General features: G+C 34.5%; 1 protein-coding gene and 1 long non-coding RNA gene across 4 annotated transcripts in view; both read left to right on the top strand.

The window, feature by feature from the left end:
• The window catches only part of LOC106761377, a 3,437-nt gene extending 1,934 nt beyond the window's left edge, over positions 1–1,503 (top strand). Inside the window, exons 2-4 of the long non-coding RNA XR_001375682.2 lie at positions 433–473; positions 613–694; positions 1,245–1,503. This is a non-coding gene — a long non-coding RNA (uncharacterized LOC106761377). The remainder of the gene's footprint in view (positions 1–432; positions 474–612; positions 695–1,244) is intronic.
• A 12,407-nt stretch (positions 1,504–13,910) lies between these two features.
• LOC106761872 (histone-lysine N-methyltransferase ATXR3) overlaps positions 13,911–26,736 on the top strand; it is a 15,182-nt gene continuing 2,356 nt past the window's right edge. Inside the window, exons 1-16 of one of the 3 annotated variants that reach the window (XM_014645454.2) lie at positions 13,911–14,205; positions 14,410–16,775; positions 16,938–16,994; positions 18,780–19,913; positions 20,262–20,635; positions 20,722–21,267; positions 21,349–21,449; positions 21,948–22,983; positions 23,104–23,175; positions 23,902–24,012; positions 24,114–24,214; positions 25,624–25,723; positions 25,823–25,918; positions 26,102–26,269; positions 26,365–26,490; positions 26,613–26,666. In XM_014645454.2, the coding sequence (XP_014500940.1) occupies positions 14,528–16,775; positions 16,938–16,994; positions 18,780–19,913; positions 20,262–20,635; positions 20,722–21,267; positions 21,349–21,449; positions 21,948–22,983; positions 23,104–23,175; positions 23,902–24,012; positions 24,114–24,214; positions 25,624–25,723; positions 25,823–25,918; positions 26,102–26,269; positions 26,365–26,490; positions 26,613–26,666 (6,324 nt within the window). In that variant the 5' untranslated portion in view covers positions 13,911–14,205; positions 14,410–14,527. Of the gene's footprint in view, positions 14,206–14,316; positions 16,776–16,937; positions 16,995–18,779; positions 19,914–20,261; positions 20,636–20,721; positions 21,268–21,348; positions 21,450–21,947; positions 22,984–23,103; positions 23,176–23,901; positions 24,013–24,113; positions 24,215–25,623; positions 25,724–25,822; positions 25,919–26,101; positions 26,270–26,364; positions 26,491–26,612; positions 26,667–26,736 lie in introns of all 3 variants that reach the window. The other 2 variants (XM_022781594.1, XM_014645455.2) reach the window with 2 other exon arrangements.

The following is a 26,736-nucleotide window of genomic DNA, read 5'->3' as shown; positions in this document are numbered from 1 at the left end:
ATTAATGAATTAAGGTTCTTCATTGTTAATTAGAAGTCAGACTATATAGATATATAGTATTAATGAATTAAGTTAATCTCTACTTTGTATATTCCCTAAATCTTAATATTTTTTTAAGGAGTAATTATCTAATTGTTGTCCTTACTTAAATCACATATAGTGATTATATGAATATTGCCTATTCCCAGCTAATTATTTAATTAGAGATATAGTTCAAAACCAGTATCATGTAAACACTTTAATATCATATTAGAAGTTAATCTGACGTGTATATATATATACCCTGCCACTATAGGTTTCTGTTCACAATAAATGCAAGATAAATATGGTTGAATGTGCTTTTTTAATAGATTCCATGCATGTTTTGTAGTTTTATTCAACTAGTCCTTCCATTTTTACTAATTACATTATTATTCTTTTTTTAATTTGCAGTTGTGAATTTTTCTTAAACATACAGAGTGTTCAAAGTTGAGGTAGGATGAATATTATTCTATAGTTTGTTATTGCAAATAGTGTTAGTTTCTATATACTGCTAATACTATATTGAGTACTTTTAGTTGACATATTTGTATATTTTTAATTGTATTGTTTTTAATTTTGTTTATTCACTAGTGTTATACAAATCTATCGAGCTCAAACAAGAAATATGGTTTCAAAGTCTAAGTTAAACAATTTCAAGTGGACAACAATTAAGGTACATTACTCTAGTATGTTGTAGTATAGTCTTGATTGTGATAATTAAATTGTTGAATGACCTTATGTGACCTTTAGTTCACGTTATGGTTGCTTGTATTGTACTGGTTAGATGAATAACTTGTATTCTTGAATGGTTGAAGACTTATTTCCCTGTTGCATGATAATGGTTAGTTAAATAACATGTATTATTGTGAAACTGGTTGGAGGAGTATATGGTTGTTATGAAAGCATAACTTATTATTAACAATTTAAACTTGTATATTGTATATAGTTATTTGTTATCATGCACTGAATCTGTTTGGAGTATACTAGAGTTTTGGTTATTTTTTATGTTCAAATTATAAAAATGTTTTTTAATTTTGGAATTTTAGTTCCCAAGACAACCCAACGACAATGATTGTGGGTATTATGTGTGTCAATATATGAAGAAAATTATTACATACTAGGAAGGAAGAACAATTCCAACTGATGTAAATTATCTTTATCATCATAATTAATCTGTAGTAATATTTAATGAACTAATTCTATATTATTTTTCTTCCTTGCAGTTTCTAGTTGGAGATGTCAACAATATCATGAAAGTCAAATAATTGAAGTTAGAGAAAATTATTGTTTACATGTAATTAGTAGTACATGTTTATAGGTTATGTTAGGGTGATGTATATGCTTATAAGTACTGATAGGATATATATGTTATGGTTGTATATATTATCTTATAAAGCGATGTTATGTCATGACACATATTAGATGAGTTAACCATTAAATTTTGAAATATTAGTGTATCAATAATTTTTATTTATATTAATAAACATTCTTTTTGACACATTTGTCATATTTTTCTCAATATTTTATATTTTTTTGTATATAATAGAACCAATATATAGTGTGAATTTGTACATAATAGAATCAATGTTTTATATTTTATTTTGAAATTAATTAATTTTAAAAAAAATTTGAACCAATAGATAATGTTTTTTTTAAAAAAGCGTTATCTATTGGTGGCTGACAATAGATAACGTTTTTTTAAAAAAGCTCTATCTATTGTGGCTGACAATAAATAGCGTTTTTTTTATAAGTGTTATCTATTAATAGATAATAAAAAAAGCGCTATCTATGCACTTTTTTGTAGTAGTGCACCTCTCTAACCCTCTAACCAAAATATAGGCAATACAAACAGCAAGATATTCCCTCTTCTGTAATCTGCAACCCATTTTGAACAATCCTCAAAGTGTATCAGACTCCACAAGTCCACCCCCTGTAATCACAACAAGTACAACAATCTCCAGCAGATTGTAACACAAGCCTTGATCAACCAAAGAACACCTCAATTGTGTAGATAATGATCAAGCAGTAAGTGCAATATAATTCTCCTTCGGAACCTCTTCAAAGAATAACCTCCACGGTCTTCTTGATGAGTTCTTGGAGCACTAAATCACAGAGAAACAATCTGAAACAAAATATCAAATTGTCAGTTCTTCCAAAAGTTCTCTGAATCACTCATGTCTCTTTTATTTATAGATTCTATAAATCAAACGCTCTTGTAGTCGACTAAGCAACTAATAAAGTCGACTGTCTTCTGATAGTAATAACAGTTAAGTCAAAGTAGTAGCTGTCAAGTCAAACAAATTAATTCCACATTCAATAGAGTTGACAATCATTCAATGCTTAATTAACTTTTAAAAATATAGTCGTTACTGTTCATAAGCATAACAGAATTTCAAATACAACAACTAACAAAGTCGATGCGAGGCACACACAGTCGACTTTGACACATCTTCACATTTTGAAATTCTTTTCAATGTCTAATCTCACATAGCACTGAATTTAAAAATATGTGCAAAGTCTTCAGTCTTAATCGATTCAATCAATAATGAGGTCGACTTAAACTATCAGATTTGCCACACAATATAACTTCATCAAAGTGCATGTGGTTTTCCTTTTCCAAAACATATGTAATGCAATCACAACAAATGTAACATATATCAGAACATTGAATATGCATTCATATATTAAGATCAACACAAAACATGTTCAACAAGATTACAATCAAACTGAAGATTGGAACATGTAACACATCAACAAAACAAGTGTTATTAAAAATGTGTTGTCATCATCAAAAATTAAAGTGAATAAAGCAGTGTGAGATTAAGGTTAGCTAAACTAGTGCTTCACTTATCAACAATCTCAACAGATCTGAGGTTCAAATTGATATTAATGCTTTAGAATTGTTAAAACTTGAACCCATAGAGCCTGTTTTAGATTCTTTTACTGAAACACCTGTGCACACTCATATTTTAGCTTCACTATTATCTATAGAGAACATTGACATATCTGATAGTCACCATCTTTGCACTGATATGGATTTCTATGAAAGTTTTAATGATGCAATTGCTGATTTAGGTATTGGTGAAGTCATTTTTGGGGAGCTAATGCAGGTGGATGCTAAACTTGAACTCCCTATCTGTTTGGCTGAGGTGTAAAGTGATTTTTCTGTTATTGAGTCTTTGCCTACTGATTATGCGAAACCTCTACTTGATATTCCTGGTGTTATGCCTGGTCATTTTGAGATTTTGGATGAAATTTTTGTGATAGGCTAAATTAAAATGCATGAGAGTAGTTGTTCTGATTTTAATGAATTAACTTCTGATGAACTATTTGATAATCTGATGGATGACTCTGATTTCAGTCTGGAAGAAGCTATATTGTTTGATGATTCACTTATGAACATTGATTTTTATTTTGTTGTTCCAGCTGACATGATTAACATTGTCACTCATCCAAAGGAAGTTGTAGAGATAATGACAGTTTTGGTGGAGGTAGAAAATGGTGTTAACGTTATTAAAGGAGCCTAGAATGTGTAGAACTAGCTGAAAGCCCTGAATGGAAAGTTGTTGTTGCTGCAGCAGAGGCTAGAAAGTAGGAATGGAATGCAACCATGGATACACTATTGAAGAGAGTGGCTGAGCATGAGAGACTAAAACCAATAAGCCAGTTCTCTTCCTTTTTCTCCAATTGTAGTTATAGGTGTTTTCTTATAGTTAGTATAGTCTTAGTAAGTATAATAAATAGTGAAATAAAATATTTGTTGTTTTAAATAAAAATTAAAAAAAAAAATCAATTTTGACTTGTGGCCAATTTGAAAAAAAGTCTTCTTATTGTAGCTTTGTAGTTTTAGTTTTCTTTTTCCTAATTTTGTTCTGTACATGTCCTTTTCAATTTTTGTTTTCTCAATTCCATTTTTGTATAATTGTGATTTTGTTTGATTTGTATATATGTATTGTTGTCCTGTGTTGTTAGAAAACCTTCCTCTCACACATTTAGGACAATGTGCCTCTTAAGTGTGGGGGTGAGAAGGTATAGGTTCAAAATTTTGTGTTTTTACTTTAATAAATCTGTGTTGATATTTGTTTCTGTAGTAAAATTAGGCGCAAATTTTGTTTTTTGAGTTGTGTTCCCTTTAGGTTAGGTCTGATTGTGTTTGTAAATAGTCAGATCATAGGTGTAAATAACCATTTTAGTTTTAGTTTGTAAATACTTAATTCTCGTTTGTAAATACTTAGTATTTGATACTTTTAGGATTTGTTTTAGATGTTTTCTAGGACTGTTTAGGATAAATTCTTTTAGATTGTTTCTGTAAATAGAGCTAAGTGTAGGTTTCTTTATTTCTCTGATTTTGTTTCTTCATTTTAGCTTTCACTGGGTTTTGTTATAAGATTTTTGTTTCTAAGTTCTGTTTTGGTTTCTAGAAATAGCATCCTAGGTTTTCTTCTATTCATTATTTTTGTTAAGATTTGTTTAGGTTCTTTGATTCTTTGCTTATGTTCATAACTTTTCCCTTATTGTTTTCCTTTGTAGAGCTTTAGTTTAGGTTCTTCTAGGTTACATATTGTTTTGTTTTAGTCCAAGTATATTGTATATAGCTTTGGCATATTTGTTAGGATTTTCTTAGGCTCTCTTTCTTTCTTTTAAATGAGTTTGTTCTGGTTTAACATAGGTTGTTTTAGTACATAGGCTAGTTTTATTCTGTACAGGTTGTATATAGTTTAGGTCATTCATTTTAGGTTATGTTTCATTCTTTTGCTCATCTCTTGCTGATTTTATTCATTTCATAGTTTCATTTCCTTTGGTTAGAACTGTTAATTATGTTTTCAACTTTAGATTCAAGTAGATTTTGTCCTAGCTTTGGTTTTTGTATCTAAGTTCAGTCCAATAAAGAAAATTTTGCATAAAAGAGAGTAGCAAGTCAATTTTAGCAAATTCTTAACCTAGAGAGATTTTGGGCCCGATTTTTGTCTTTATTATGTGATTTCATGCATGTTTGACTTTTGATTCTGATTTTGCATTGATTCTCTGTGATAAGCTTGCTCTTGGTAGATTTTAGACATGATTTAGGCATTCTTTTTCTTTATCCATAGCCAAATTATCTACTCATTCAGTTTCTTACCATTGTACCTTTCTTTTTTAGCCTTAGGCTATTATTCTTTGTTTCCATTTATTATAAGCCTTTTTCCCATCAAATACCTAACCTGTAGAGATCTGTGAGAGGAAGTGAGGATTTAGAAACAAAGTTAAGAATGGAAGTTAACATGTAATGAGTAAGTGAAACAAGACAACCCAAACACTTGAGTGAATATGAGTGCAAACACTTGTTCCTGTGAGGCTGAAACTGATTTCTACTTTCCTTAATGATTCCATTGCTGAAATTGGCTGAATTTGGTTGTTTATCAAATGTTAGACTGCTGAAACTAGTGTTTAAGGTTGAGAAATATATTTGTGCTGTTCTGATCGAAGAAGTGGCTGAAAATGATTGAATTGGCAGAATAGGTTGAGTGTTCCTAGTTTGTCTTCAGTCTTTTAGTTATTTCTGAGTGTTGTTTTGGGACTTTCATTTTGAAGATTGAGTCTTTGTTTTCATCTTAGTTTTTCCTGCCTAGGAGGGTAGTTCCTTAAGTGTGGGGGTGTGATAACTCCTAATTTTTCCTCATTTTTGTGTGATAATAATATGTTTTTAGGATATTTTAGTTTTTAGTTCATTAGAAATAGTATAGTTTAGAATAATTAGGATAAAAATAGGCTTTTGCAAAAATAGTGCTAATTTTTCCTTTTTAGTTAAATAAAATAGTTTCTTTTAATAATTACGAATTTTATCTTTTAGAAAAATATTCAGACAATTTAAAACAAAATTTCATTTATTTTAGGCTTTATTTTTCATTTTATTTTACCAGTTTATTCTTTTTAAATTCATATGTGTTGCAACTGGAATCGCGACAGGACGACGATCCAAAAAAGAAAACGGTTTTTGAAAAAGAGATTTGGAGTCGCCACCATAGTTTATTCTGGAAAACTATGGAAAAAAACCATAAAAGATAAGGCAAGGTCTACAAAACCAAATTCTGGTTTCGTAAGTCGGTTACGTGTGGGGAAGGTGTTAGCACCCCACAACGCCTGCCCTAAGGCAGTACCTTTAATTAAATACGCGAATTTGATGTGGTTTGCAAAATGTTTAATTTCCCCTAAAAAAAAACTCTAAAGAAAACAAAATATTTTTTGTGTTTTTTGTGCCCGACAAGGACTGGCTTTGCTCCTACGTATTCTCAATATGAGAAATCAGGGTTATGTAGTTCTAACTGAAAGATTGTTCGTTGAAAGATGTTTTTAGTTTTTGAAGATTTTTATATTTTTTTGTATTTTTTATAAAAGGAAGAGAAAAGGTTTTCAGCACAAGACAGACAGAATGGTCGCATGTGCGCTTAAACCTTTTAAAATAAATTTTTGTTGATTCTTTTTTTTGAAAGAAGAAGAAAAAGGTTTTCAGCACAAGGCCGACGGAATGGTCGCACATGTGTTTAAACCTTTTGAGATAATTTTTGTTAATTTTTGAAAGAAGAAGAAAAAAGGTTTTCAGCACAAGGCCGACGGAATGGTCGCACATGTGCTTAAACCTTTTAGAATAAATTTCCTTTGATTTTTTTGAAAGAAGAAGAAAAAAGGTTTTCAACACAACGCTGACGGAATGGTCGCACGTGTGTTTAAACCTTTTGAGATAATTTTTGTTAATTTTTGAAAGAAGAAAAAAAAAGGTTTTCAGCACAAGACCGATGGAATGGTCGCACGTGTGCTTAAACCTTTTAGAATAAATTTTCGTTGATTTTTTTTGAAAGAAGAAAAAAAAAGGTTTTTAGCACAAAACCGACAGAATGATCGCACGTGTGCTTAAACCTTTTGAGATAATTTTTGTTAATTTTTGAAAGAAGAAGAAAAAAGGTTTTCAGCACAAAGCCGACGGAATAGTTGCACGTGTGCTTAAACCTTTTAGAATAAATTTTCGTTGATTTTTTTGAAAGAAGAAAAAAAAAAAAGGTTTTCAGCACAAGGCCGACAGAATGGTCGCACATGTGCTTAAACCTTTTAAAATATTTTTTATTATTTTTATACTTTTACCTTTTTGGTTTTTTATTATTTTTTTTTCTATTTTTTAATTTTATACTTTTATCTTTTTATGTAATTTTATTATATGAAAATTATATTTAAAATTGTATTATTGAAATAAACAACAAAATTATTTACGTAAAAATTTTTTAGAAAAGTTAACAAATAAATTAAAACAGTATTTATTAAATGTTAAAAGCACACTAAGGTCATTTTTACAATTTACAATTTACAATTTATTTATTTTATTTAAAAAGAAAGATGTTAAACGCTAACAATTTTCGTGGTTTTAATATTTTTTATGTTTTTTATTTTTGCTTTTTCATTTTTATTTATTTACATTCTATGATTCTTATATTTTGTATTTTTATTAAAAACCGAGTACAACAAACCATCAATAATAAAACAATATACCAAAACTAAAGAAATAAAAGCAAAGAAAATAAAATGAAAATAAAAAAGTCCAATAAGAATGGGAAAGGAAATGTAACCAAGGAATTGATCTCCACCCTTTTGAAGCTGCCTTAAAGGTCCTCCACTGCACCACAAAAAGCTTCCACAAAAAGTTGTTCATTCATCTATGCACACGTGCCTCTTTGTCCCACTCCTTTTTTCTTTGTTCTCTTATGTTCTCTTTCCAAAATTGGATTTTTCTCCTCTTTTTTTTTTGTTCCCTTATGCTCTCTTCTCGAAGTTCCATCCCTTCTTGTTTACAAGGTGCATATTTATATACACACATTTGTAATATTATTGTGAACTTGCCTTAATGGCGAATTAATTTTCAATTAGCAAAATAGAGAAAGAAATGGTCTTGATTGAAGAAAAATAAATAATTGTCAGAAAATATTTCATTTACAAGGAAATCATATTTTTCTTTTTAGGAATACACTGAATGCAGCAATCAATATATTATTTTTAATTATTGCTTGTAATTATTGTCATAATGTTGATTCAAACTATTACCAAATAAAACAAAATTTCAAAAATATTCTAAAGTGATCTGTCATGCATTAATATTAATTGCTTATGGGCATTTTCCAAGGAACCCAAATACAATTCATCACGTGCAGTAACTCTCCCATTTTATTCACGTGCACCTTTTTTTTTCTTTTTTTTTTTCTTCCTTATTTCCTTTTGTTTTTGTTTTTCTTTTTTTTTTGCTTTTTTTTATTTTTATTTTTATTTTTTTTCCTTTACTTTTTGCTTTACTTTTTTTCCTTTTCTATCCTTTTTCATTTTTTTTGTCCCTTTTATTCAAAATGAATATAAAAATTAAAACCATATTAAATAATAACAAAGAAAGCTAAATCAAATACCAAATAGCAAAATAAAAATTAAAGATAATAAAACAAAATAAGAAAAATGAAAAATAAAATAAAATAAGATGAAAATAAAAATAATTCCTATTATTTAGTCACCCGGACGAAATTAGGTATTGATAATATGTTAATGTTTGCAGGAATAAATAAAAAGGGGTTGGTGCCAAATGAATTAAAGAAGGGCTGACAGTGAAGCTGATTATGCTTGAAAAGCCAACAAAAATTTTTGGCCGCTACATTGGGCCTTTGAGTTGAGACTGAGCTGTTGATTTACTGCATTGATTTGGGCTGCAAGTTGCTGACACTGCTGCTATGCTATTGGGCTATTGATGAGCGAAAGCCTGCTTTATCTAGACTTTAGTGAATGGTGCGTTTTGGTGTTGGATTTGTTGTCTTTCTTTGGCTGATGTGTGGCGTTTTGAGTGGAGAGCAAAGGAACTCTACGAGATTGATATTAGGCCAACATTGATTGGAGTTGGGCTGAAGCCCATAGGATGCTTTAATGAAACACAACGTTTCATGCTGTTGCATCAGGCCAAAGTGAAGAAAGGTTTAGAATCGCATTTCATTTAGGCAACGAGGTTCAATTAGATTGGGGATTTTCTCCCAGATTTTCTCAACCCTCAACCTAGGGTTCGTGGTCCAACAAAGAAGAGAGCGAGAGAGATGAAGATTAGCTCGCGACCCTGACCGGAAGCTTCACAGCACAAGAAGGAGATGATAGAGTAGGATGATCAGTCAGAATGAAGCTTCAAGATTGACAGTTGAAGGAGTGAAGCAGTTGATTGAGAGAAGTTCGTTAAGAAAAGTTCACGAATATTCCAAGTTTATTTGGTTCTTTCCCCTCTCCCCCTTTTCTTTCTTTTTCTGTTTTGGATTTTCCCCTATTAAAAGGGAGGTTCTGTAATGAGTAGAGTGTGGGTGGTGGGTGACAGACATCATTCTTAGGTTTATGATAGTGGTTGACAGAAGTTACCTAACTTAGGGTTTTCATTTTCGTCTAGTTTCATTCTCGTAATGTAGATTCCGATAGTCTTGGACTGTTGATCGAGCAATCACAGTGGTGACAGCCCGTGATCTTCTTGGCTTTGCTTCCATGGTGTTTTCTACTGTAATTTTCATTCCTCTTTTAATAAAGTTTTAATTTCTGTTGATTCTTGAATTGCAATTTTTGTTCTCTATCTTTAGTTGTTTTCGTTTGACGTTTAGCTGCCTTTAGGTTTAACTTTCATTGTTATTTCGTTTTGTTGCATTTGATATTTGGTCGTTGTAGTATAAGTTAAACTTTTAGATTCTGAATTTTAATTTCAAGCTTGGATTTGAGTTTTGTTTGGAATTCTGGATTTTACCTTCTGATATTGAACTTTATTTTCCAAATTCTTGATTTTTGTTGATTGAGATTAACTTTATGCATCTGATAGTTCATAGTTTAGCATCTATCTTTGTTTTTACATTTAGATTTAGATGTTTACTTCAATTTCAGATCATACACGTAGTTTTTACCATCATTGCATTAGTTTGGTTCTGTTAGTCCAAATTACATTAGTTATAGTAATATAGTATAGATATCATGCATGGTTTCTTTCTACTTTTCCAGTAGTTTTACTTAAATTTTAATTCTTTTAGTTTCTCTTTTTAGATTCTAGTTGATTTTTCTTTCCCCGCCTAGTTTTAGTTTTTAATAAATAAATAATTAGGTTTTAATTCTACAATTTCTAAATTTAACAAGAACCAAGTCCTTGGATTAGACCCTAGGTTGCCCCTATACTACATTAGTGGTGAATTTAGGTTTGTTGAGATTTTAGGCGACAAAAATCTGTTCAACAGCCCCTTTGCACTCTAGCGTTTGAATTGACAAACTTTATGAAAGAGATCTATGGCCTCGGTTCCCTACAGAATCGAGGCAATAGATCCTTTTCATAGAGTTTGCCAGTTGTAACATTCGGATTTTTGTAGAGAGATATTAATTATGTGTAGGGAACCGAGGCCATATAACCTTCTTTAACCCTCTTTAAATAATTAAAGTATAATTTTTTTATGGTTTTTGGCACCAGTTCTATACGAACTGAGGTAATATGTCTATTCTACCTCTGTTTGGTAGGGACACGAGGTAAAATGGTTGAAAAAAATTGCAAAATCTTCATTTCAAATTACTTTTGAATTTTTTTTCTGGGGTCTTTAGGCCTCGGTTGTTTGGAAAACCGAGGCCGTAGTTACCATATTGCTTTAGTGTTATTGAGAACCGAGGTAATAACCCTTTATAGGTTAAAGCTAAATATCATTCCTACCTTCTTCATCCTAAAGCCAAATCGAAAAAACCAAATATCAATTAATCGAAAATGGGAAATAAAAATAGCAGAAAAAATGGAAGATGAAACCCCTATGTTGCATCGCACAATGACTACTCTGACTAGTACTTGATGCGGATGACACAGATCCTCCATGGGGAACTAGATTTCAAAAGAACGAAGGATGAGAAAAACCCCTCTCAACAAATATGTACTTCTCATTACGTGTTAACATACCAATATATAAATGACCTACATGAATTTTGTCAAATCGTGATTACGAGAGACACAAAGTAATTTCATGATCCATCATTCACCACCTTTTATTGGTTTCTCAAAATCTAAAAGGAAAATCACATTCCTTACTTCAACTATTATTAATTTATAAGTATTTTGTATATTTTATGTGTATGTCATCTCTTACATGCGTGTCTTCATTCCTCGCTGCCTATTTGATGTATTTGACCTTAATATGACAATCACAAAACCAAAATTATAACCTATTTTCTTGCCATAAGAGGTCATCTTTTGTAGCAAATACTGATAAACAATATAACAACTTTATATTTAATTCAACAAATATATCTTCGTAACTACTGATGTGGAAGTAACGTTTACCTTATGCTTTGTAAACACACTACTACAATTTTGTGACATACAATCATTATCCAATTCATTAGAAGATATAATGTACTCCAAATCAACATCTACACCCACACACCTTAATGTCATTTGGTATCCCCATCAAGATGACTTCATCTATATTACTTTATGTCACAAATCAATTTAAAAGATTATTGATTTTTGTATTACATTTTTTAGAAGTGTAAACGTACTTTTCAAAAAGGTTGTTTCATGTAAATTTTAATTCTAAATATAGAATTCTAGAATGAAAAAAACATCTTTCAGAACGATCTTTCCAAAAAGCACATTTATGCTTTTAGATTGTTTTTTCATAACACAAATTCAACATAACTATTACGAAAATTGTTTTTAAAATATAATGTGGATTTGCCATTCTAGAATTCTAATTCGATGCTTATGAAATAATCTTTTCAGATTATTAAATTATTCTTCTTAAAGTATTAAAAAATATACTTTGCATCTCCTACACATATTTTGATGCATGTGCTTTGGAAGCATATCCATACTTCATTTTTTGATAAGCTCAACTTTGATACTTTAAGTAACACAAGACCAAGTAAAAGACATTCCATACCCAAATTAGTCTTCAATATGGGTTGACGAGTCTCGACCTTCAACTCGGGCCTATCTATCTCGACCTTCAGCTCGGGACAACTTGTCTTAACCTTTAATCTGGATCGGCTTGTATTGACCTTCAACCTAGGCTCACCCATCTCGACCTTTGATCCAGATTGATCTGTCTCATAATTTGGCCCGACCCAACGTGTCTTGACCTTTGACTCAGACCAGTTCATTTCAATATTCGATGCAGGAAAACACATCTCAACCTTAAACCCAGGCTGACCCGTCTCGACCTTCACCCCAACTTGATCTATTTTGAACTTAGGTATAGGTCGACCTATCTTGGCCTCCAACCCAAACTAATCTATTTTGACCTTTGGCACGTCTTGACCTTTGCCCTTGGTCGATCTATCTCAAACTTAGGTTCGAGTTAGTCCATCTTGACCTTCGGACCGGGTCTGTTTTTCTTGATATTCAGTCTAGTCTAACCCGTCTCGACCTTCAGTTCGATTTGGCTTGTCTCGACCTTTGGATTTGGTTCGATTCATCTCGACCTTTCACCTATACTAAACCTTCTTAACCTTCGGTCAAGGCCGACCTGTCCCAACCTTTGGTCACGTTTGACCCGTTTGGACCTTCATCCTAAGCCAATCTGTTTCAAACTTCGTTTTGGTCTGACTTGTCTTAACCTTGAGTCAACTCGTCTTGACATTCGGCCTATGGTAGTTGGTCTCAAATTTAGGCATGGAGCGATCTCTCTTAACCTTCGAGTTGTCTCAACCTTAGGCCAGTCTTGACCTTTGACTTGGGTCACCCCGTCTCAACTTTCGCCCTGTCTCAAATTTCGACTTGAAATGACATGTCTCTTCCTTCGACCTAGGTTGACGTGTCTCCGCTTTTAGCCCGATAAGACATGACTCAACCTTTGGTCCATAATGAAGTTATTATTTTTAAGAGTTAATTAGAGCTGTGAAAACAAGCCACCCAGTTGGCCCACCACAAGTTAATTGGTTAAACGGGTTGACTAACTTGATTATGAATTTGTTTTCTTCAATTAAAAGAAATTATAATTTTTTTCTAATTAAATCTAAATAAAGTTAAATTCAAATACAATAAAAAAAATACAATACAATTCAAATACATTTTTAGAGATTAGAGAACATTTAGGGTTTTTGTTTTTTTTAATATAATTTAATATTTCGAAATTATGGGTGGGTTGATGAGTTAATCCGACTCACTACGAGTTCAGTCCGAGTGAGTCGGATTCATGGTGGTCAAGTTCATTTTTGACCCATGTCGAAATTTTCAATTTTTTTAACTCATACCAATTCGAACCTTTAGTGGATTGGGTTAGGTCTCGGGATTTTAATCAATTTTGACAAATTTAAATTTAATTAATATGTTATAGTGAAGTCAAACTTGTCTTAACCATCAACTTAATCCATTTGAGAGAAAATTTTGAGAATTAAAATATATTTTTATCATAAAAATTTAATATTCTCCTTAAAGAAAAACTTATTCAAAAATGAACTAAATAACCCTTAAGCCATGCGTCAAATTGCCATGTCTACTTATCACATCTCCATTGATTTTAACAAATCATTACGACCTCCACCCGTATTTGTTGAAGTAATATCTTTGGGTTACAACAGCCACCACAAACCAATGAAGGAGACCACTTTCAGATCAAATTTCCAAGTATAAAATTGAAATTCCAAAAAATGATTAAGTGCATGTAGAAATTAATGGGGTGCAAAAATCAATTGCCATATTTTATTATCTGTATATGGATTCGAGTTAAAGTTGTTTTGAGTCAACGATTTCCTCTGATATAAGATTTGGATCTTAAAAATAAACTCACCCGGCCCGGCCCGGCCCTTTTCCCCACCCGAATATATATCGAGTTCTGCATGACGAGGGGCATTTGCGTACTTTAACTCAGTCACCAGCAATAAATATACACAAAGAAAATAAGAAATATAGGCAAAGAATAGGGAAAAAAATAGAGAAGAAATACACACGAAGGTTTGGTTCGTCTTTAACCCAGACCAACATCAAAGAAGAACAACCCAAAACAAGGCAAGGAAGAGAACATATAATAGCAGAGAGAGGAAGCGCCAAGAACGAAGACACTGTTACTAATTACCCTATCTTTCTCTCGCCACAAACCATACTTTTCGATCTTCCTTCTTCTAACGCTACAAATTCAAACTACAGCTACGCTCGTCTCTCCGATCTATCATCTTCTTTATATCTTTCTTTTCTTGGTAATTTTCTCGTCTTCTCTCCTCCTTCTTCCTTTTCTGTTTTTAATTTTTTTTATATATTTTCGCGGAGTGGCTTCACGCGGTTCGAATCTTAAAGCGTATTTTTTCCAGGGGAGGTTTCTCGTTCGTTTGCGCGCGCCGGTGCGCGAATTATACGCATTTGCTTCGGCTTTGACCCGTTTCGTGATTGTGTGTGGAATTTAGGGTTTTCAATTGGAACGAGGATTGAATTGAGGCGAAGCATTTGCAGCATGAGCATCGACAGCCCTGGGCGAGGGGACTGCTAGGGTTTCGAGGTTCTTACGTCGAGGGTGAGATTTCCATGGGCGATGGAGGCGTCCCGTGCATGCCTTTGCAGTATATTATGGAGAGGTTGCCGAGTTCCGAGAAGACTGTTGTGTGCGGAGGCAAGAGTGGGAATGGCTTCAATTCCAAGTTGTTCAAGTTTGCTGGCAATGAGAGGAGGAAGATGAAGGCGAGAAAGAGTGAATTGGTGTTGGACAGAGTGAGCAAGAGGAGCAGCAATGATGTTGAGAATGGTGGCGAAGTGGAGAAACAGCAAGAGAAGGTGCAGAAGGAGGAAGTGGAGGAAGGTGAATTGGGCACTTTGAAGTGGCCTAGGACTGACCTGGAAAATGGGGAGTTCGTGCCAGAGATGCCGCCACCAGCCCAACCGAGGAAGGGTGAGATTGAGAACGGGGAGATTGTGAGTGAGAAGTGGAAAGGAAGGGAGCTGGAGAAGGGGGAGATTGCTTCTGGAAAATGGAGGAAAGAGGATGTTGAAAGAGGGGAGATAGTTCCTGAGAAGGGTGGTAGGAAAGGGGAAGCTGAGAGAGGTGAATATGGGTCATGGAGAGGTGTAAATGATGAAATTGAGAAGGGAGAATTCATTCCGGATAGATGGTACAAGGGGGATTATGACAGTAGAATCCGCAGGTACCATTCAGGTAGGGACAAAGGGTGGAAAATTGAACGTGAACGTGAAAGTACACCTTCTTCTGGGAGATATTCTGGGGATGATTTTTTTAGGAAGAAGGATTTGAATATTCGTGGGAGTCAGCATCCTAAAAGTTCTCCCAGGTGGGAGGGTGGACAACAGCGGAATGTAAGGATCAGTTCTAAGATTGTGGATGACGAGAAGAACGTTCACAGCAATGGTAAGGACCATGCACGAGATTACACTTCTGGAAGTCGGTTGAAGAGGCTTGGTAATGATACTGACAGCTATGAGCGGAAGCATTCTGCAGATTATTCCGGTTTAAAAAGCCGAAGACTTTCTGATGATAGCTGTCGCCAAGTTTATTCAGAAAACTATTCTCGTCGTTCTGTGGAACGGTCTTACCGAACTAATAATGCTACCAAAGTATCGGCAGATAAATATGCAAGTAGGAATCATGAATCTTCTTTGTCTATTAGACAGGCTTATGATAGGCATGGGCGCAGCCCTGGTCATTCTGAGCGATCCCCACGTGACCGAGGCAGGTATTATGATCATAGGGATCGAACTCCAGTACGCAGGTCTCCTTGTGGTCGTGACAGATCTCCATATAACCGGGAGAAGTCCCCACATGGACGGGAGAGGTCCCCATATCCGTATAACCGGGAGAAATCCCCCTATGGTCGGGAGAGGTCGCCATATACAAGGAACTGGGACAGAAGTCGTCAGCCTGATCATAAATTGAGAAGTCCGACCCGTTCTGAGCAGTCACCACCCGATCGAAGTCGGCGACACGATCCTAAGGATAGTACCACAAATTTGTTAGAAGCATCTACCCTTGATCAGGCTAGGAAAGACAGTCGACGTGATTCAAGTTGTAAAACCTTACCAAGTGAAAAACATGATTCCCAAAATTCTTGTAAGGATCAAGAGGATAAGCAGACTCAGAGGGATTCAAACTGTTCAAGTACTGAATCTCAGAATGAAAAAAGTGTGCAAGAGGCCATCAAGTCAGTTGAGAAAGACATCTGCAATCAACCTTTAAACGAACACCGGAGTTGCAGTCCAACCGTTACCCACAAAGAATCTCCTCTCTCCGAGCCACCTCCTGAGGAGATGCCTTCTATGGAAGAGGATATGGACATTTGTGATACCCCTCCACATGTCCCTGTGGTGACAGATTTGTCTTCAGGGAAATGGTATTACCTGGACTATGGTGGTGTGGAAAATGGGCCTGCTAAATTGTGCGACATCAAGGTCCTTGTGGAGGAAGGGGTACTAGTGTCAGATCACTTTATCAAGCACATAGATAGTGACAGGTGGTTAACAGTTGAAAATGCCGCGTCACCTTTGGCACCTCAGAACTTTCCTTCAATTGTGTCAGATAGCATAACTCAACTGGTAAATCCCCCAGAAGCTCCTGGCAATATCTTGTCAGATACAGCTGATATTTTTCAATCTGCTCACGAGAATCACCAGGAAATGCTAACCCCCTCACCGCCTCCACTAGTGTGCCCCATTGACAGTTTGCGTTCATCTGAACTTTTGGAGGACTTCCACATTGATGAAAGAGTTAAAAATCTCTTGGAGGGTTATGATGTCACTCCTGAGATGGAACCTGAGGCAATAAAAGGTATTTTATACTGTCAATGAAAATTCTTGAGAGTTTCTTTAATAAAAAAAAGTGAGAAAATAAATCTCAAAATTTGTTGTTAATTTCATCCCCCACACGCTGTCCTTTTTAATATTTCGTCATCCTTTTCACCTTTCTTATTATTATTTTTTATGCTTGCAGAAGTGTTGCTAATGAATTTTGAAAATGCAAGAGGGGAGGAATCGAGAGATTATGAAGGTACGTAATTGCTTTGTTGTTCTTGTCTGTTTTCATCTTTTTAACTTTACATATTCTACTAATTCATGATTTTATGTGTCTGATATTTCTTACTAAGATGCGATATTCTTAGAAGTTTGACTTTTTTGGAAGCATTATATTCAAATTGTTGGTTAATTTTTGCAAATTTTCAAATTGTTTTGGTTTTCTGGTATTTGGCAATATTGAGGTTTTTGTTGTTGGAGTTCTCCATTACTGGTGTTTTGTCGTTTTTTTTTTTGCGGGAAGCAGTTTCTTGTTTTGGTTATGATTTAGCATTGACATGTGAACCCATTTCTTGATATTGGTAATACATGACTGGGAGATGATAAATACGTGAAACTTGTGTGTGCTTAGCTTTTGCAGGTGAGCATTTTTGTTTGGAAATAATACTGTCTAGTGTTCAAATCCCATAGGGGCGAGTAGTGGTCTGCTCCAAAAACATTAGCCAGATAACTGTCATTTGGATTTTTTTTATATATTTAATACAATGTATATTATACAGAAAGGGTAAAAGTTACTCCAAATTAATGACATTCATAATTAACAATAACATTGGTGTCTTAACAGAATATACAAGTAAATGCCAACCAAAGTCAAATCCAAGTTCCCATTTTGAAATCAACAGTCATCATCTTTTAAATCTGTCTTTTTCTTTTATCATTTTCACTAGGAGCGTAGGCAGGTTGCACCTAACACTCAATCTCCCCGAACCAAACCCAATTACATTTTTGTGGGTTGGAATTTTTAGGGCACCCAATTTAAATTGAATCCGGTAACAGATTCGGTAGTTTCAGACTTGATGATGATGCGCGTAGCACACAAACTTGCCCAACCCAATTACCTTTTTGTGGGTTGGGTTGGAACTATCCAATTTAAATTGGATTTGGTAATGGGTTCGGGAGTTTCAACCCAATGATCATGACCCAACCGAACTACATGATAAGTATATGATAAAATACTTGTTGTGTTATAATTTTACTATAAAAAGAATTATGTATTATTATATGAATGTTGTTTACATATGTGATATAAGTCTTGTTGTTACCTTGTAAAAATTAAGAGGCACTGTTACAGCTGTATATTTATTTTCTGAAAACCGGAATGCCAAAATAGCTGCCCCAAAAAACCTTAATTTCTTTGTCTGAGAGAGCTTTTCTGGAACCAACTAAGTGCTGCTGCGGCTGCCATTCAGTATGTATGGTTGCTATACTAAAACACTCCACTGGAAAACTCTGTGTCGAGGGCAGGGGACTGTTCCGCAACCACTTTGCTTTTGTTTCAGGCAAATACATCTTATTCGTGTATAAAATCTGAAGGAAGTTTTTTAGTGTTCTACAGAACACTTGGTCATTATTTATAAAATGAGATAATTTCATTGTAGGCTTGGCTCTGTTTCTCTTTTGTTACTTCTCATTGAAATTTTTTTTGCTTGCTGTAATCCCACTTAATCGTTTATGATGGCTAGGTATGCTATCTTATATTAGCAATTCACTTGGTTGGTTCATAGAACAATTTTTTTGTGGTGATTCCATTCAGTCGGTTATGATGGCTGGGTATACTTTCATTCAAAACAAAATTTGTAAGCCCTGTCAGATTGTTATTTTGCATCATATATGGAACTTAAAATTATAATTTTCCCATTTTGTTATGCGTACGCACCCTCTACTATTTGTGGATTATGATTATTTTTCATCTTAGAAAAATAAAGGGATATTCACTTATGAGTTAGATGTGTCATGACAAAGCATCTCTAACCTTTTTCAGGTTTTCCTTGGAATGTTTCCTGCCTTGGGGAAGATTATGATTCTAGTACTGATTTAGCATCTAGAGATTCTGAGTCTCAGTTAAGTATGTCATCTGATAAGGATAATGGACTAGGCTTTGGTATATCTAGTGACTGGTTTTCCACCCGTTGGTCATGTAAGGGTGGTGACTGGAAGAGGAATGATGATTCCCTGGATAGATATTCTAGAAAGAAACTTGTCCTAAATAATGGTTTTTCGTTATGTCAAATGCCAAAGTCTGGATGTGAAGATCCTCGTTGGCCTCAAAAAGATGAACTGTATTTTCCTTCTCAAAACAAGAGGCTTGATCTTCCTCTGTGGGCTTTCTGTGCTGATGAGCGGGATGAATGCAGTGCTGCAGGTAGATCAGTTCAAAGTAAGTCTGTTTCTGTGAGAGGAGTGAAAGGCAATGTTCTTTCAGTGGTCAGGATAAATGCATGTGTAGTAAAGGACCAGGGGTCATTGGTCTCTGAGTCACGCCACAAGACGCGGGGCAAGGAAAGACATCATTCTAGGTCAAGTCGGCCCTTCTCTGCAACCAGTGATAGCAAGAGATCATCAACTGAACATGATTCCCAGTTAAAGGCTTTTAGTGATCAAGGTTCTTACAGGATCATGGAATTCCTTAACACTCCCAAAGACCATCTTTGTACTGTCCATGAGTTGCAATTACATTTGGGTGACTGGTATTATTATGATGGTTCTGGGCGTGAAAGGGGCCCCTCATCATTTTCAGAGCTACAGTACTTAGTAGATCAGGGTATCATAAAAAGGCATAGCAGTGTGTTCAGGAAAAGTGACAAACTCTGGGTTCCTATCACCTCTGGAACAGAAACATCTGATGGCAGTCTCACGATCCAACAAGAAAGCAGTTCAATATCTGGTTTTTCATCAAAGCAAACTCAGGCATGTGGTGAACCTTACACAAATTCAAGTTTGTTTAACAGCTTGCATCCTCAGTTTGTTGGTTATACTCGTGGGAAGCTACATGAGCTTGTGATGAAATCATATAAGAGCCGAGAGTTTGCTGCAGCTATAAATGAGGTTTTAGATCCCTGGATCAATGCAAGACAACCGAAGAAAGAAATTGAAAAACAACTATATTGGAAATCAGGTAATGATTATTTCTTTGATTTTTAATTTGTCTGCTGACCTTCCTTGGTTGAAAAATTTTAACCTGTTTTTTAGTTCAAAGCTCATTTTTTCTGTTAATAACTACTCATTGGGCAACTAATTTATTTTTAGACTAATGTATTAGTGTGACTGGTATAAGCTGAGCCCATTTGCTAGCAAATTTACCCTTCTGACCAATGCTTGTGGTTTTGTCACATGTTATTTCCTGTGTGGTAGTGTGTTAGACTGGTCCATCAGAGAATATCACAGAAAATTTGATTTAAATGGAATCATGATTAATTTTTTTAATTATTTCCTTATTTTGTGTTTTGGTACATGTAATTTTTAGAAGGTGATGCACATGCAACCAAGAGAGCCCGGTTACTTGTTGATGATAGTGAAGATGACAGTGATTTGGAAGATGGTGATTTTACTGTCGAGAAGGATGAATCTAGTTTTGAGGATCTATGTGGTGATGCTACTTTTCCTGAAGATGAAATTGGTGCTACTGATTCTCAAATGGGAAGCTGGGATAATTTAAATGGCCGTGTGCTAGCACAGATTTTCCATTTTTTGAAATCTGATTTGAAGTCCCTTGTTTTTGCTTCATTGACTTGCAAGCGCTGGAGAGCTTCTGTAAGGTTTTATAGAGAAGTGTCAATGCAGGTCAATTTGTCATCCTTGGGTCATTCCTGCACTGACGCCATGTTGTGGAACATTTTGGTAGGTTTGATATGTACTTGCCAATTCACTTTAACAGGAATGTCTCATATTCTTCATCTTCCTCTAATCTGATTATTTGTTTGCAGAATGGATACGAGAAAGAGAAGATCAATTCTATAATTCTAAGGGGTTGTGTTAATATTACAGCTGAGACGCTTGAGAAAGTTCTTCTTTCATTTCCTGGTTTATTTACAGTGGACATTAGAGGGTGCAACCAGTTTGGAGAGCTGACTCTTAAATTTGCAAATGTGAAATGGATCAAGAGCCGGAGTTCATACTTGACTAAAATTTCCGAGGATCCTCACAAAATTAGAAGTCTTAAACACATTACAGAGCTAGCCTCATCTGTTTCCAAATCCAGCAGTATAGGTATAGATGATTTTGGGCAATTGAAGGACTATTTTGATAGTGTGGATAAGAGAGATACCAAGCAATTGTTCCGTCAAAACTTGTACAAGCGATCAAAACTATATGATGCTAGAAAGTCCTCCTCCATTCTATCGAGGGATGCTCGAACAAGACGTTGGGCAATCAAGAAAACTGAAAGTGGTTATAAGAGGATGGAGGAATTCCTTGCTTCAAGACTCCGTGAAATTATGAAGACAAACTCTTGTGACTTTTTTGTGCCCAAGGTACTGGCAAAATTCTTTTAATTTCACTATCATGAAGTTCTCCTTTGTTCATGATTTATTTTGGCTTATTTTTCTTTATAGGTTGCAGAAATTGAGGCTAAAATGAAAAATGGTTATTATAGTAGCCGTGGGTTGAATTCTGTGAAAGAGGACATAAGTAGAATGTGTCGTGATGCCATAAAGTAAGTTCTGTTTCCATTTTTCCTTTTTCATTTGTAGGTAGTAATTATTCTCACTTTGATCTGATCCCAGGATTATATTACTTTTCTTGTTGGAAACATTGAACTGGAGATGATAGGACTTATTAGTTTATGGTGACAAGAATACAAAGGTCCCTTTAGTTTGTCATATTTGTGTCAAGATACTGATTGAGTGATGTATGTTCTTGCCATTGAGCTGTTTTTTTCTCAGGTGTATGTGTAAGCTCTACTGCTTTTCAATTGTAGTTATCTTTCGTCTATGCTAAAGTTGGTGGGGTGCATGCCTTAGTTGTCGTGCATTCCGACATAGATTTACTCATTATACGTTACAGTTGCCTCTGTCTATGGACTTATTCATTTAGCACATGTTTCTTGGATCATTCAAAATGTGGGTGTTTCATCCAACCACATTTTTATTTGTTTTTAATCCAATATTTACATTAATTTTTTAATGTGTTCATATTGGTATTGATTACACAGAGTGAAGAATCGGGGTGATGCTAGTTACATGAATCATATTATCACCCTGTTTATTCAGCTTGCAACACGGCTGGAAGAGAGTTCTAAATCTGTGCATGAGAGAAATCTACTGAAATCGTGGGACAATGACTTGCCTGCAGTGTCCTGCTCTACTCTGTCAAAGTATAAGAAGAATAGGTTAGTGAATGAAAGGAAGTATAGGAGTAATGGTACACATGGTTTGGATAATGTGGAATATACCTCTGATCGAGAAATTAAGAGGCGATTATCAAAGTTGAACAAAAAATCGATGGACTCAGAGAGTGAAACATCTGATGATGATCTAGATATGTCTTATGAAGATGGAAAGAGTGACAGTGATACTACAACCTCTGATACTGAAAGTGAACGAGAAGTACATTCCGAAAGTCTGATTAGGGAGTCAAGAGGGGAAGGATTCTTGACATCTGAGGAAGAGTTGGATTTTATAACTGATGATCGAGAATGGGGTGCACGCATGACAAAAGCAAGTTTGGTTCCTCCAGTTACCAGGAAATATAAAGTCATTGATCAATATTGCATTGTAGCTGACGAAGAGGACGTACGAAGGAAGATGAGGGTTTCATTGCCAGACGACTATGCTGAGAAGCTGAGTGCACAAAAGAATGGCACTGAGGAGTCAGATATGGAACTTCCTGAAGTGAAAGATTACAAACCTAGAAAGCAGCTAGGATATGAGGTTATTGAGCAAGAAGTTTATGGAATTGATCCTTTTACACACAATCTTTTGCTTGATTCTATGCCAGAGGAGTTAGATTGGGCTCTGCCAGATAAGCATTTGTTTATAGAAGATACACTCCTTCGAACATTGAATAAGCAAGGTAGAAATTTTACTGGAACTGGAAGCACTCCAATGAGCTACCCATTGCGGCCTGTTGTTGAAGATATTAAAAGACAAGCCGAGGAGGATTGTGACGCAAGAATGGTTAAAATGTGTCAAGGTATTCTGAAGGCCATGGACAGTCGTCCAGAAGACAAATACGTAGCTTATAGGAAGGTATATTATTTTTTTGTTTGTTAACTATAATTTAACGGTTATCTTACATTAGTTTTCTGGTGATTGACTTCTCACTGCTGTTTTTCGTTATGATACTATCTGTTGGGATGGATCATGCAGGGGCTTGGTGTTGTTTGCAACAAGGAAGAAGGATTTGCGGAAGATGATTTTGTTGTGGAGTTTCTGGGAGAGGTATGTCTCAATGGAATTTTACCCTTGAAACTTCAGTCTTTGATTATTAAATTTGCAAGGTATATGGTTCTTCTTTTAGATCCTACTTTGGGATAAATTCAGGTTTCCAATGTAGTGTTAAATATTTAAGCAATGGTCCTTCTAAAGACAGAACAGAAGACTGTGCCCTTTCATTATTTGTTCTGTATCGCTTAACATGATTAAATTACTCTTGATCTATTCTCTGCAAAATGTACAAATCTATGCATTTCTGTATTTTGCTTGAGACTTGTCAAATATCTCAGCAACAACCATTCACTGGAGAGAATAGAAAACTTTGCACACACTGTTCTGTATTTTCTAGTCATTATACCTGTTATGATATTTTCTCTAAAGATCTAGATATTTGTATCTTTTGCACGTGCAGCTTGTGAAGTGTGCAATAATTTACTCTCTAATGTGTTACCATAACAAATATTGGCCTGTTGTATCTTGACTTTCTAGTTAGCCTTGTGGTTTTGAACTACTGCTCGGGTTGCTATCTATGGTTTATTTAAAGTGTTTTATTTACAGTAGTTGTAGATGTAGGTGTTTGTACTTTTGAGTTGATGTGCTCTGCTTGTTCAGCTTATCAACTGCACAAGCGGTTAATCCAGTTTAGAAATTTAGTCTGTAGCATATCATCATATGCTTATAGGATTTTGTTTTGGTGAGGCATTATAGTTTTTATTATATTGTTTTTCATAGGTTTATCCTGTGTGGAAGTGGTTTGAAAAACAAGATGGGATTCGATCTCTGCAGAAAGATAGTAAAGATCCAGCACCAGAATTCTACAACATCTACCTTGAGAGGCCAAAGGTGCCACCTATCCCTTCAAAATACTGAGGTTATGATGGCTAACTTGATATTATTCATTCATCTTCATTCTATACTGACGAATCTTACAATTTTCATGACAGGGTGATGCTGATGGGTATGACTTAGTTGTTGTTGATGCCATGCATATGGCTAATTATGCCAGTCGAATATGTCATTCGTGCAGACCTAACTGTGAAGCCAAGTAAGTTGTTTGTCATTCAAATTGTATGGTTGTTGCTTGCTGACTTTTCAGATCCCGATACTAGTTCTCTTGTTTGTAAAAACAATTGTATTTGCTATTTCAGTGCACTGTGTGCATTTTAGGGGTCACTTGTGCATGAAAGATTATACTGATCTATTTATCAAATGCCTTTTAGGGGTCACTTGTGGCTACAATTATGATTGTGATCATTGTAGACATTCTATCATTATCTTCTTCCAACTTCCATTATTCATTAATGGAAGTGTGAGTTTTTCTTTGGCCTTCGTTTGAAAATGATAACAAACCGCTTGTGACTCATTATGATCTGCATCTTGCATGTTGTGGTTGTTGCTGACAATCAAATATTGGCGTGTTAAATTCAATCAGAATGTTTCCTTTTACATTCTTTATTTAATATTCTATACTATTTGCTAGGTTCGATTAAAGTTTTAGTCCCTTTATTATTGTTAATGTGTGATTTTGCTCATATATTTTTTTTTTTTGTTGAACTCGATCTCTGGTTTTTAATTATTACAAATAAGTTCATCACCTTCCATTTGTATTTAAAACTCTAAAATTCTCATTTTCTTATTCCAAACCTTCAAATAAGTTGAATAATTTGTTTTATATATTCATTCATTTACAACTCACCAGCCAAAAAATATCAAATTTCATAACAAATAATCTCAAATTTTCCCTTCATTCTTAACATCAAATTTCAACTAAATTCTTCGCTTGCAACCCTTTAAATTTATTATGTGTGCCATATCAATTGTAAATCCCCAATTACTTGAGTAGAAAATTAAGGATCAATTTTTTTTTTTATACAGACTGAATTTACTAAAAAAAAATGAACTAGATGGATCAAAGTTTCACAAAAGAATGCACTTGAATTTTTCTGCTAAAAGAACTTCAATGCAAGAATTACTACCAGATTCAGAGTTAAGCTCGCATGCAAAGTTGTTACTTCTTATTCTATTGTCTTGACTTCTTTTAACCCCAATGCGTTGTTTTGTCCTTCAATGGGTCGACGAGCTTTAAATGCCTATTGCCGTCTTTTGATGGGGAAAATAGAATTTGCATAGGTTGGTTTTGAAAATAAATTTCAGCTAGTTAGTCCGCCGAGCTTCCACTTATGTCCCTTGGCTGTGGCAATAAATAAGGTGCTGAGGGACCAAGCCTATGTGCATGATAGGAACATTGTATTTAAATCTTTTATATTCTGACATGGTTTGAGATTTGACTGTTTGACACTTTTAATATATTTTATTTAAAATTTTTCCGGGGCAATGACTTGGTTATTTATTGTTAGTTGAGGATTATATTACTGTGTTGCATGGTTGCATTCTTTATGTTACGATTTTTTAATTGTTAGTTATTATCTGTTGTTATTTTCACTGTTTTTGTAGGGTTACTGCCGTTGATGGTCAATATCAAATTGGTATTTATAGTGTTCGTAAAATTCAACATGGTGAGGAGATCACTTTTGACTACAATTCTGTAACGGAGGTTTGTCCTGTTACCTTCTGACTTCTTTCTATTTTATTCCGTGAGTAAATATATTCTTAGTATATCGCTGTGTAATGAGTACCTTTCATCTCACTGTAGAGCAAGGAGGAGTATGAAGCTTCGGTTTGTTTGTGTGGAAGCCAAGTATGCCGTGGGAGCTATCTGAATTTGACTGGTGAAGGGGCTTTCCAAAAGGTTAGAACTTGTACAAAAGCTTCAATTTATAGGTGCTAAAAAAACCAGAAGAAGAAATAATATTCTTAGTTCAGTGGAATTACAAGACATGCTTGTTAATAGTTGGTAGCGCCTTTTGCATGAAAACCGAGTTTCTATTGTTACTATTTTATGTGTTGACTGGAGTGAGCTTTCTGTCCTTAGGTTCTGAAGGACTCTCATGGAATTCTTGATCGGCATTATTTGATGCTAGAAGCTTGTGAATTAAATTCTGTGTCTGAAGAGGACTATAATGACCTTGGAAGAGCTGGTTTAGGCAGTTGTTTGCTTGGAGGCCTGCCAGATTGGCTTGTTGGTTATGCGGCTCGCCTTGTATGTGCCTTCATCTGTCTTGATACTTTTTTTTTTTTTTTTGTTTTTGTGATTGTTGTGCATAAATTTTCCCTAACATATATTCTATGGTGCAGGTGAGATTTATCAATTTTGAACGAACAAAACTTCCTGAAGAAATTCTAAAGCATAATCTGGAAGAAAAAAGAAAATATTTTTCGGACATATGTCTTGAAGTTGAAAGGAGTGATGCCGAAGTTCAGGTATGCTCTCTGTCTGTACTTTCTTTTTGCGTACATTATTCTCGTGAGATGACATTTGTAATATTGTATTCTCTTTTTTCCTCCTAATATTTTCCCTTTATCCCACTTTTTGTATGACTCAGGCTGAGGGTGTTTACAACCAAAGGCTTCAGAATCTTGCTGTCACTCTTGATAAGGTGATTATCCACCCTTATATATATATATATATATATATATATATATATATATATATATATATATATATAT

This window comes from Vigna radiata, chromosome 5 (genome assembly GCF_000741045.1).
Source record: "Vigna radiata var. radiata cultivar VC1973A chromosome 5, Vradiata_ver6, whole genome shotgun sequence".
Taxonomy (NCBI): Eukaryota; Viridiplantae; Streptophyta; class Magnoliopsida; order Fabales; family Fabaceae; genus Vigna; species Vigna radiata.
Note: the sequence above shows the minus strand (reverse complement) of the source record. Positions and strands in the feature narration are given on the sequence as shown.